The sequence below is a fragment of the Elephas maximus genome, chromosome 11, assembly GCF_024166365.1.
Source record: "Elephas maximus indicus isolate mEleMax1 chromosome 11, mEleMax1 primary haplotype, whole genome shotgun sequence".
Lineage (NCBI taxonomy): Eukaryota > Metazoa > Chordata > Mammalia > Proboscidea > Elephantidae > Elephas > Elephas maximus.
This window is the reverse complement of record NC_064829.1, coordinates 112805843-112817557: the sequence shown is the minus strand read 5'-3', so window position 1 is coordinate 112817557 and position 11715 is coordinate 112805843. Positions and strand designations below refer to the sequence as shown.

The following is an 11715-nucleotide window of genomic DNA, read 5'->3' as shown; positions in this document are numbered from 1 at the left end:
AACCATGACCCTAAACCTCCAAACCAAGGAACCAAATCCCATGAGGTGCTTGGTTGTACAGAAGCAGCCTCAGCAACTACTTTTTTTTTTTTTTTTTATCACTTAGTAAATACACCTATTGCAGAATTTTGCCAATTCAACTTTTTACAGGTGTACCATTTACTGACAGTAATGACAGTAACTCCATGTGGGATCTTCTGAAAGTGCCTTAACCTCAATTTTCCCATTTGCCAATCTGTAAAATGGGGACAATGATACTAGTAGCCTTATAAAGTCCTTGTAAGCAACCAGTAAGTTAATAAATATCAAGAGCTCTTAACAGGATTTAGCACACAGAGGGCACTGAAATTAATGCTTGCTCTCTTGTCTTCAAGAGTCCCTGGGTGGCATAAACATTGAAGCACTTGGCTACTAACCAAAAGGCTGGCAGTTCAAACCCACCCAGAGGTATCTCAGAAGAAAGGCTTGGTGATCTACTTCTGACAGGTCACAGCCATGAAAACCCTATGAAGCCATACTACTCTACACACATGACGTCGCCATGAGTCAGAATCGACTTAACAGCAACTGGTTGGCTCCTGTGCTCATTGCAAACACATAAATCCAGGAGTATATGTGGATAAACAAACCTGGAGCTGAAAGAATGGTGCAGCTGGCCCAAGACGGGATGTCTATGAAGGGAGCCCAGAATCAACCCCCATGCTGACTTTAGGCCCGGAGCCCATCTGCTGTGCAGTGAGAGGGTGTCAGGCAGTGAAGGACACCCTCCCCCAGGGGCAGACAGCAGACCATCTGGAGCCTCCCAGCCCAGGGGGAGCCCTGCGACCCGTGATCGCTCCACGCCCCCACACTATCGGCCCGCGCCTGCCCACCCTAGCTCCTGACGGTCATCACCTACGTGGCACCCATTCCACTGGTCGGATCTCTGTCCCCAACCTTCAGCACAACCATGGTCCTTGGAGCCCCAGGTGCATCTCGGCCCCTCTCTGCCTATCCTCTCTCCCCAGCAAGGTCACCAGGTTCTTTACATGGATTTATTGCTCATGGGGCAAACACAAGGCCTTGTGCTCGAGGAAATCCGTGTTGTGAAGTTACACACTGGGAGGAGGCACCAAGGCGGGACAGAGCTAGACCCAGGGCACGCGGGCTCTCAGAGCTTGGAGAAGGTGACGCTTTTCAGATCCTTCTTCTCCATCGCGGCCTGGACAGACTTCAGGACGTCATCGGTCTGCAGCATGCTCATGTTCCAATTGTGCTGCAGAAGGAGGGCCATGGCAACAGAAGACGCAGGGCAAGGTTAGCGCTGGGCCAATGAGAAACGGGGCAGCCAGCAGCCCACCAATCAGGACACGGCCTGCGCAGCTGCTGCGCTCTGACTGGCCGCTCTGGGACGGGAGGCGGGCTGTGACTGGCTGGAAGGAGGTGCTCACCACGAACTCGAGGCCGGCAGCCACCGGGTGGTCGCGGGCGTAGACCAGGTTGACCTTCGTGCCCTGCACCGCCAGGGGGCTCCTGCTGGAAATCTCGGCTGCCAGCGTGAAGGCCGCGTCGAGCGTGGCCTCCTTGTCTGGGAACACCCGACTGCGGAGGAAAGGGAACCGGGATCGGGCGGCGGGGCGGGGCTTCCTCACCTTCCGTCCTCCCGCCCGCAGGGAGGAAGGGGCCCGTCCGAGCGGACGGCGAAGCCCCGCCGTAAAGCGGGCCGATCGGAGCAGGCAGCGGACCCCGATCCAGGAACGCGCGGGCCGAGGAGTCCTGGGGGCGGGCCGCCCCGCGCCCCCGGCCTCGGCCCTACCTGACCAGCCCGCTGCTCAGGGCCTCGTCAGCCATCATCCTGCGGGCGGTGAAGGCCAGCTCGTTGACCAGGCTGCAAGAGGGGCGGGACGTCAGGGACGGCCGTCTCCCCGCGTCGGGGGCGCCCTGCGGTCCTCTTCTCTCTGCCCCTCTCACCTCTGGCTCCCGATGACCCGGGGCAGACGCTGCAGGGTTCCCACGTCGGCTGCCAGACCGATGTCCACCTCCTGGGGGCAGTCATTTGGTTTTCATTGACCGCTGGGGTTGACCCCAGCTCAGCCAGGAAGGGGGTCGTGCCCCATTTCCCAGCTCAGGGGGTCCCCAAACACCCCATTTCATTCCCATCAACATACATTGACCAGGCAGCATCCTTCAGTTTAGAATAGAGCCCACCTTCCAACTCCCTCTGCTCTGTCCATTCTTTGGGGTCAGCCAAGCCCATCTCCCGAGGGAAGCCCTCCTAACTGCCCATCTGACCCTGTGTCCTGCATCCCTGGGCTCTGTGGTGCCTCCCGCCCTCCCCGACACTGAGGCATCAGCAGCCCCAGCCTCTAGCACGAGCCAGCCTCATCCCATCTGCTACCTCAGTTCCCTCCTGACCTCACCGGGACGGCCCACCCTTGTTTCTTCCCACAGACAAGTCCTACTTTTTAAGGTTCAGTTTTGACTAAGTGTTCCCAGAAGCCCTGGGGCTCCTCCAGGCCCTCCTGCCCCACTTACTGCTCAGATTTAAGGGGGGCTGGGGAGAGGGGCATCTGGAAAGCAGAAGCTCAGGAGAGGATGGCTCACCTTCACCTGGAAGAATGCGTCCTGGGCACAGTAGCGGATGTCACAGGCAGTGATGAGGTCCACACCTGGGAGGGAGAGGCCAGGACACTAAACAACCACAAGGTCAGCGCCTCCATCTGAGGACGTGGCCTTGCATCTGGGGATCAAGTCTAAGCAGCCACACGTCTGAGGCCGTAGGTTACTGGATAAGGCTCAAGGCAGCGGCCAAGAGGGGCCTGGCCAGGGTGAACACACTGGGTGGGGGTGCAGACCTACCTGCACCGATGCAGCCCCCATGGATGGCTGCAATGACAGGCTTGGGGCACTGGAAGCAAAGGGAGCAGCAGGGTCAGGGCTGGCCAGAGAGGTGGGCAGTGGGGACAGCCTACCAGCCCCCGAGTCACCTTCTCGATGACACTGAAAGTCTCCTGGTATCTGCGGATGATTTTACGGAGGTACCAGCTTCTGCGGGCCGCGTCGTCCCCTTGGGGCTGCAGGAGCACTGGAGCCACGTCCATGAGGTCGATACCTGGTGGGGAGGGGTAAGGGAGTTCACTCAGCCTCCCAGGCCCCACCCATTGCCCCAGCCAGAGGTTAGAACCTGGACACAGCAGGTTAGAACCCCCAAACCACTACACAGGAGGAAAGAAGTCACACAGGACTTACCGATGATTGGGTGTGGGGTAAGATAAAAACATGAATAAAAGCTAACGTTCATTGAGTCACTGCCCATGTATTCCTCACAACCCTATGACCTATGTCCTATTAGCACCTCCATTTCCCAGAGGGGTAAACTGAGGCACACTGGCTTGGGAGTCGTGGACCTGGATATTGAACCCAGGGCCATGTGGCTTGCTCCAGACGCCATGCTTTCAGGCACCACGCCACCCACACAGAAGTCCAGGTGTGTCGCCTGAGCAACGGATCACATGGGGGAGATGTTTCCTGAGGTGGGGAACACCAGGATGAAGCAATTTCTGTGACTCCAACTTCAAAATAAATCCCAAATCTGACCTTTCCTCCAGCAATTATTCTCTGCGTTCCCCACTCTGGTCCTGGTCACCCTCATCTCCCCTGGTCTCCCTGCTCCCACCCTTGCCCCCACAGTCTGTTCCCCACCCATAGACAGAGGGACCCTGTGAATGCCGAAGTCATATCAGGTCCTTCCTGTTTCCCCTCCACTCCAACTTGGTTGTTAGTTACCGTCGAGTCAGCTACTACTCATGGCGGCCCCATGTACAATAGAAAGAAATGTTGCCTGATCGTGCACCATGTTCATGCTTGTCGGTATGCTCGCGTCCATGTTTCAGCCACTGGGTATTTCAAGTGCCTTCTAGCCTAGGGGGCTCATCTCCCTGCACTATCTCAGACAATCTTCTGTTGAGATTCACAGGGTTTTCACTGGCTAATTTTTGGAATCAGATCGCCAGGCCTTTTTTCCTAGTCTTAGTCTGGAAGCTCTGCTAAAACCTGCCCACCATGGGTGACCTACCTGGTATTTGAAATACCAATAGCAAAGCTTCCAGCATCACAGCAATACACAAGCCCCCACAGTAAAACGGACTGACAGGCAGGTGGTGGCTTACTTCCACTAAAAGGCAGAGTCCTTGCCACATGCTTACCAGCTCCTACAGGGGCATCGCTTCTGACCTATTGTCTATCTCCACCTCAGGCACACTGCCCCCACCCTGCTCCAACCAGACAACACCATCCCTGCGCAGGGCCTCTGTGCCGACTACTCCCTCTGCCTACAACAGTCCTTCCCCCTTCAACAGTCACTAGACTGACCCCACCACTTTGCTCAGGCCACAGTCTAAAGGTTACCTGAGCAGGGTCCTGCCTGCCTGCCCATCCCCATCTCCTTCCTCTGCTATTATCTCCCACCCTGCTCAGTGGTATCCTACAACTCTGTTTATCTGGCTTAGGGCAGGTCTCCCTTTCTAGGATGTGAGCTCCATGGTTACAGGTGTTTCTCCCTCACTGTATCCCCAGGGCCTGGAACAATAATCCCTGACCTCACGGAGCTGCCCTCCTATGGGGGAAACAGACAACCAAGTAAATAAGAAAATCTATTTTGTCAGGTAGTGCAAAGTACAAAAGAGAAATTAAAGGAAGGAGGATGGCGTGTGTGTGTGTGTATCTGCACGTGCAGCAAGGGCTGGTGCAGGGTTAAGAAAGTAGTCAGGAATCCTCTCGCTGAGGAGGTGACAGTTGAGTGAAGGCCTGAAATAGGAGAGGGAAGAAGCCATGGTATGCCTGGGTGAGAGAGCTCTAAGTATTGGGCACAGCCAGTGCAAAGGCCCTGCGGTAGCAATGTGGCAAGCCTGTCTGAAGATCACTGAAAAGGCCACAGCAGGTGAACCAGGGGCAGTGGGGAGAGCTAAGGTCAGAGAAGTGACAGGAGATCGTGGGGGATCTGTAGGCCATGGGGAGGACTCTGGCTTTTACCTGGCGTGAGATGGAGCCATGGGAGGGTTCTGAGCCAAACAACCCTTCGCTTTCTTCCACCCGCGTTAATCACTCTCACTCCCTTGCCTGGCCTCTCAACAGTGCTGTCTGTCAGACCCTGAAAAATCCTCTATACATTTGGCCACACCACTGACTCGGAGGCTTCCCTGCCTCACTACTTGCTGGAACAAGCGAGACCGTAGGAGTACTGGCCAGGGTAGAGCTGAATTTGCGCAAGTTAAATTCATGTAGGCAGGACACCCCTGTGTGACCTGGGCCAGGCAACTTCATATTCTGAGCCTGGAGTACCTTCTCTGGAAAATGAGGATAAATCCCTCCCAAGAGCCAAGAGGGCTGCAAGGATTCAAGGAGATGGAGCCCCAGAGGCGCTTAGCACAGTGTCTGGCATGCAGCGGCATCACAACAGTTACTATTATTACAGACTCCACTCCAGTGGTGGCCAAGGGCATCTACGTCAGCCCACTGGCGTCTGTTGGCCCTGCGCCATGTCTGAGATGCGTGTGACTCATCAGATGCTGCCTACTCCCAGGACAAGCCTGCCCTGGCACCCTACGACACCTTCTCCCACCGGCTTTTCTGGTTTAACCGCCCTAGCTGGGCCTGTAAGAACTCAGCTACTAACCGATAAGTTGACGGTTCAAATCCACCCAGAGGTTCCTCGTTAGAAAGGCCTGGCAATCTACTTCCAAAAGATCAGCTATTGAAAATTCTATGGAGCACAGTTCTACTCTGACACACACAGGGTTGCCATGAGTTGGAACCAACTCAATGGCAGCTGGTTTGTTTGTTTTTTTCCTGGACCTGTAGACTCTGGCATTTGTAACCCCTGTCCTCAGGCTGTGGAACAAGTTGTCCCAGTCATTGCAGAGTCTCCTCCTGTTCTGGTGACTTTCTACCAGCCCTGTGAACCTCTAAATACTCCAAATATCATTCATAATCATCATCATCATAAATCACAGCAGCTCCGTTAATAACGCACGTACTATGTTCCAGGCCGAAACATTTTGTCATGTGAACTCATTTAATCCTCACGGCAACCGGATGAGGCAGGTGCTAACAATGAGCTCAGGAGTGAAGGGACAGTGTGCAGGTGGAAGAGGTGGGAGGAGCTTTAGCCAGCGTGCCAGACACCTGGGCTACCCACTTAGTGGTTAAGAGCAAGGGCTCTGCAGCCAGGAAGCCTGAGTTTAAATCCCAGCTCTGCTGCTTACCAGCCCTGGGAAGCTCCTTTCTCTCTCTGGTCTTCAGTTTCCTCATCTACAAAATGGGGATGATAGTGGAAGCGATGCACAGGGTTGTGGTGAAAACAATTCTTTGATATATGCAAAGTGTTTAGAATAGGGTCTCTAAGCTATTTTTTTTTTTTAAGTAGTAGTCCCTTTCTGTCACCGGATCACTATGTGACCCTGAGTTTCTTCTTTCTGGCCTTCAGTGTCTTGCTGGTGAAAATAGAATGAGACGGCCACAATTGGCTGGGAGCTGGAAGGCAGACAAGGGCTCCAGGCCTGGCCCAGTCACAGACGAATCCTCACCTCCCACTTCTCAGACCCTGGGCTGGGTCTGATACAGACATCAGTAATTCGGGTGGGGGCGGGGTGGGGGACTTTCTCTAGAGAGTGGACGCTTGTTAGTTTCAGTGATGGGAAACATAGCACCGAATGTGGGTGCGGTGCACACAGCTTGACCAAGGTAAAGGGTGCCACTAAGAAGTGGACAAGAGAAAAGGATATTTTTGGTAAAGGAGAAGATATACGTAATTTTACACCACCACCACCAACCCAAAAAAAGAAAATGCATGTGGTTACATACGTACGTACTTAGGTATATATGTGTATATTTACTTAGGTATATATGTGTATGGGTACACATGTGTACACCTCTGCACGCACATACAGGTATATCTACATGTGTACACACAGGTATGTGTGTGCCTGCATATATGCTCATATATATAATAAACCACATAGTAGGCCCAGTTACGGATACTGCTTCAACGTAACCAAACACTCTGCCAGTTTGGTTTTCTGGGTTTGAAGGCTTAGGACCATAGTCTCCTGGAACAACTTGGTCAACTGGCATAAAGCGTACGCTTTACATCCTAGTTTGGTGAGTAGTGTCTGGGGTCTTAAAAGCTTGCAAGAAGCCATCTAAGATATAAATATTGGTATCTGCTTGTCTGGAGCAAAAGAGAAAGGCAATCAAAGACTCAGAGAAGAAACTAGTCTACAGGACTAATAGCCTACATGAACCACGGCCTCATCTACCCTGAGACCAAAAGACATAGATGGTGCCCAGATACCAATACTGACTGTTCTGAGCAAGGCTACGATACATGGATCCTGACAACACAGGAGAAGAATGTAGAACAGAACCTCAAATTCATAAAAACTCCAGACTTACTGGACTTGTTGAGACTAGAGGACTCCCTGAGACTATCGCCCTGAGATACTCTTTAAACACCAAACCAAAACTAACCCCTGAGGTTATCTTTTAGCTAAATAACAGAGTGGCTCATAAAATAAAGAACATAACCTGCGTGTACTAAGCTCCTTTAAAAAATCATCTGTATGAAGCCAAATGGTCAACAATAACTCCAAAGCAAAGATGAAGAGATACGGGGGCAGGGAAACCAGATTACTGGAAACAAACAACCAGAACAGAATTAATCAGAACATTGACACAGTGTGAAAAATGTAACCAATACCACCGAATAATCTGCGTAGGAATTGTTAAATAGAAACCAAATCTGCTGTGTAAACTCTCAGCAAAAACACAATAAAATATTATTTAAAAAAGAAAGGAGTGAAATGCGACATTTCACTTCTGATATGGTCCTAAAGGCCCAACCCTCCTGCAGATAACAACCATGAACTCTGGCTGGCAAGACACTGGAAAGCCATTACTGAAGCCACTGGGCCAATTCTGGAGGAAGTCAGCACTTAGAACCAGGAACTGGTACAAAGTGAGTTAGTTACCTGCTTTTAAAGCTTTTAGCCTGCGGGCAGGATAAAGTAGTGCCTGAAGAAGGAAGACTAGAGTTACAGGGTATACACGCTGGAATGTGAAGGGGAAATCCCAACAAGAAACCGGTCAGAGAGGGGAGCCCCAAATTCTGTGTATAAACTCTGCCCATATCTCTGGCTCACTCATGAACCGTGCAGGCAGCCCAGGAAAAGATGGGAAAACTGAACTGACATTTGAACTGTTGCCCAAGACACGGACTTACACACATTTCCAACCTAGCCACTAAAAAGAAAATTCAGCATTCTTTGGAGTTATATAACTGAATCCAGAGTCTCCACAACATCATATCCCCAATATCCAGGTTACAATCCAAAATTAGTAAAAATACAAAGAAACAAGAAAATGAGACCCATTTTCAAAAGAGACAAGAAACAGAGGCTGACCCCAAGATGACTCAAATTTTAAAATTAGGAGACAAAGATTTTAAACCAGACATTACAACTATGCTCAACAACACAGAAAAAGAGGCTTACGATAAAAACATAGGATACTTGAGCAGAGGAATGGAAAATATAAAAAGAACAAAACGAAATTTAAGAACTGAAAAATACGACATCTGAATAAATAAGTAATAACTGGATGGGCATAACAGCAGAATTGAGATGACAGGAAAGAGTCAGTGAATCTGATCAGTGGAAATGATCCAAGCTGAAAAACACACCTGTGCAGTAATCAAAAGATTGAGCATACATGTATTTGGGCGGCACAAATGGTTAAGAACTCAACTACTCACCCAAAGGTTGGCAGTTCAAACCCACCGAGAGGCACCCAGGAAGAAAGGTCTGATGACCTGCTTCCGAACAGTCATAAGCTTGAAAACCTTACGTGGTACAGATCTACTGTGATTCAATGGCAAGGGTTTTTGTTTTATTTTGTTTATAGGGTCACTATGAGATGGAATCGAGTCCACATCAAGGGGTCTGGTTTGGTTTTGGACAGGTTTCCACCTTATACAGGTTCCGGCTCTCAGAGGTTTTACCCTAGAACACACTTTACAGATGCAGAAACCAAGACTCAGAGGTTAAGTGCCTTGCCCAAGATCACAGATCCAGAAAGGAAACCCAGACATCAGGGTCCATGGCCCGGACACGTTCTGGTGGGCTAAATTCTGTATCTGAATGTTTTAAATTAGGCCTTTTATAAAAATGATAAAAGTGGCAGTTAGAAGCTGCTTAAAACCCTACTTCAGAAGCACTGCTCTAATTCCAGGAGTGGGAGAGACTGGTGGGGTGAGTGTGAAAAGTACACTTGGTACCTGAAGTAAACATTTTTCCTTCACCAGAGATCACCACAGTGCGACAGTCGGCATCCTCTGATATCTTGTTGAAACATTCCACCATCTCGCTGTGGAGAAGCAGGGAGAAAAGGGCTGTGTCTGGGGCAGGGATCCTCTACCCTCACACCCATCTACCCACTGCATTCCACCCCTACCCAGCCCCTCAGCCTCTGCCTCCTCCTGCAGGCAGGCCTCCAGGATACACAGGTCAGACCTCCAGAAGGCCTTGTTCATGGCATTCCTCTTCTCAGGTCGGTTTATCTGCACATGCAGAATGTGTCCTGGGCCGGATGTCACCCGAAGAGACTGATAGCTGTGGCCTGGCGCCTCGACGGGGGCTGCTCTGGAGGCCTCATCTTGTGCAGGGGAGCTCAAGGGGCGACAGCTACATGTGAGACCTGGCTGGGTGGGGGCCAAAAGCCCTGGGAAGAGAAAGAAAGAGTGCTGACCCCAAAGACCTCCGAACACTCCGGACTGAGAGACCGGCTCTTCCAAGACCCAGAATGGGGACACAGCACCTTCAAGACCAGAGGGGACACTTCTCAGGGCCCCCAGATGGGGACCACAGGCCACTCAGAGGCCTCGTTTAGGAAGACTCAGCCCTCAAGATTAGGGGTGCCTCCCTCGGCAGTGGCCTCAGTTTGAGAACCACCTCAGACCCTTGATCGTGGGATTAGAATACCGCGCCATCATCGACACCAGACAGGCCCCCAGAATTTGGGAGAAATTCAGATCGGAGCGCACGGACCCCGGAGCCCGTGACCCCGGACAGGCGCCTTCCGTCCTATGGTCGCGACGACAGCGCGACATCCGCGCCGAGCCCCCGGAAGTCAAGAGGCGACTCACGCCGCAGCATCAGACCCCGGAGTCCGCGAGAAGCCGCCGCCAACGCCACCGCCGACGCCACCGCCATGCTCACAGAGTGGCGAACCTAAACGACCGGACTAAGCCAAGGGGGGCAGGCCCGGAAGACCGCCATGTTGAGTGAGGGCATCGAAGCCACAACCTGCCCAGCGAGCATGCCTTTCTTCCGCCATCTCTACTAAGGGCAACCGGAAATTGCGTTATTTGTTTCCTTCCTGTTGGGCTTGGAAAATTGAGTTATAGAGAAGCTTATAAGAGGAACTTTCGGCCCAGTCAGTTATAGAGTCTTAGGGGCGTAACCTTTAGTCCAGTAATTCTTCTTCGAGGAACTGAGATGAGCTGGCTGAATTAAATAAAGACTACATTTCAAGGCCCTGTATGCACGACCAGCTATAATTAGTCTCTGAATCTAAACCTAAGTGCAGACCACCATACAACTTTTGCTGCTGGCGGCGGAAAACTACTTGTAATTAACAAACCAGGTGCTTAGACAAGATGAGGGGCTACATTTCAAGGCCCTGGATACTTGACCAGCTATAAATTACTGATCACCCTCCTGAGTTGTTTTTCAAGGCCTCACCAGGTGCAGAGCGTGCGCAGTAAAGATCAGCGTGGACTATGAATGACCTTCCACGTGAGACAAACATGAACAGGGACCTCTCGCCAGGGCTTGAACCAAGATCCAGAGGCATCACGCATGCACAACATTCCAGAAGAAGTCCTGTTCGACTTCCTGGCAGCCTTTGTGACAGACTCCATCTTCGTTCCAGCAACCTCTGCGAGGAAGTCCATCCTGAATTCTAACTGCGTGCATGTAGATTCCTTAATCTCCCCCTTCTCCTAGAAGTCTCCAACCATCTAATGAATAAAGATAATGCCCTTTTCCCGCCTAAAAAGTTTTATGAGCCCTAGGAAACCTTTTGTCCAGTGAGAGACTGGAGGCTAGCATAAGTGGAAACCCCTCTCCCTCTCTCCATCGCGAGCCTTTTACTCTGTCCCTAATAAGCCTTTGATCGTGTGGAAACTCTGAGCCTCTCCTCGTCATTCTTGATCAGAAGAAGGTAAGAACCTAGTCAGGGCTTAGTCCTGAGCTGAGAAGCCCTACCCTGTTGTCATGAAGAGGGAGTCGCAACGACTACTCCAAACGATTTGTGTCTTACCACAAGGTCTTTATTAGTTGTTAGTCACACAGGTTCTTGGCTACCCCAGACGCCAGAGATCTCAATTCACCAGGGGAAAGGAGAAGGAAAAAAGCAAGCTTACGGCAAATGAGGACAGTGTTTGGGCGTTGTTGTTCTCTGGTCCAGGCCAACTATTGACCGCATCGTCATCAGTGGCTCGGATGTCAAACCAGCCTCAATTCCCGAGAATCTCTTGTGGATCTCTGTTATGTCTCTTGAGCACAAGAGCTTATTATCCCTTAGCTCTCAGCGTATGACTGGAGTAATGTGTGTTGAGTCGGGAGTGAACTAAGAGTAAGCACGGGCAAGCTGCTGCACCCCACTGCTTCCTAGCTCACT

The 11715-nt window shown here is 51.4% G+C and overlaps 1 protein-coding gene across 1 annotated transcript; it reads right to left on the bottom strand.

The window, feature by feature from the left end:
- Positions 1-1020: 1020 nt before the first annotated feature.
- On the bottom strand, positions 1021-10336 carry LOC126085307 (delta(3,5)-Delta(2,4)-dienoyl-CoA isomerase, mitochondrial-like). The gene is made up of 10 exons (XM_049900544.1): positions 10178-10336; positions 9546-9753; positions 9311-9399; positions 2967-3091; positions 2839-2887; positions 2584-2648; positions 1951-2021; positions 1796-1867; positions 1431-1581; positions 1021-1255 (listed from the first exon to the last, which is right to left on the bottom strand). The coding sequence occupies exons 1-10, from the start codon at positions 10242-10244 to the stop codon at positions 1151-1153; spliced, it is 1002 nt and encodes a 333-aa protein (XP_049756501.1). The 5' UTR covers positions 10245-10336; the 3' UTR covers positions 1021-1150.
- Between the last annotated feature and the right edge of the window lie 1379 nt (positions 10337-11715).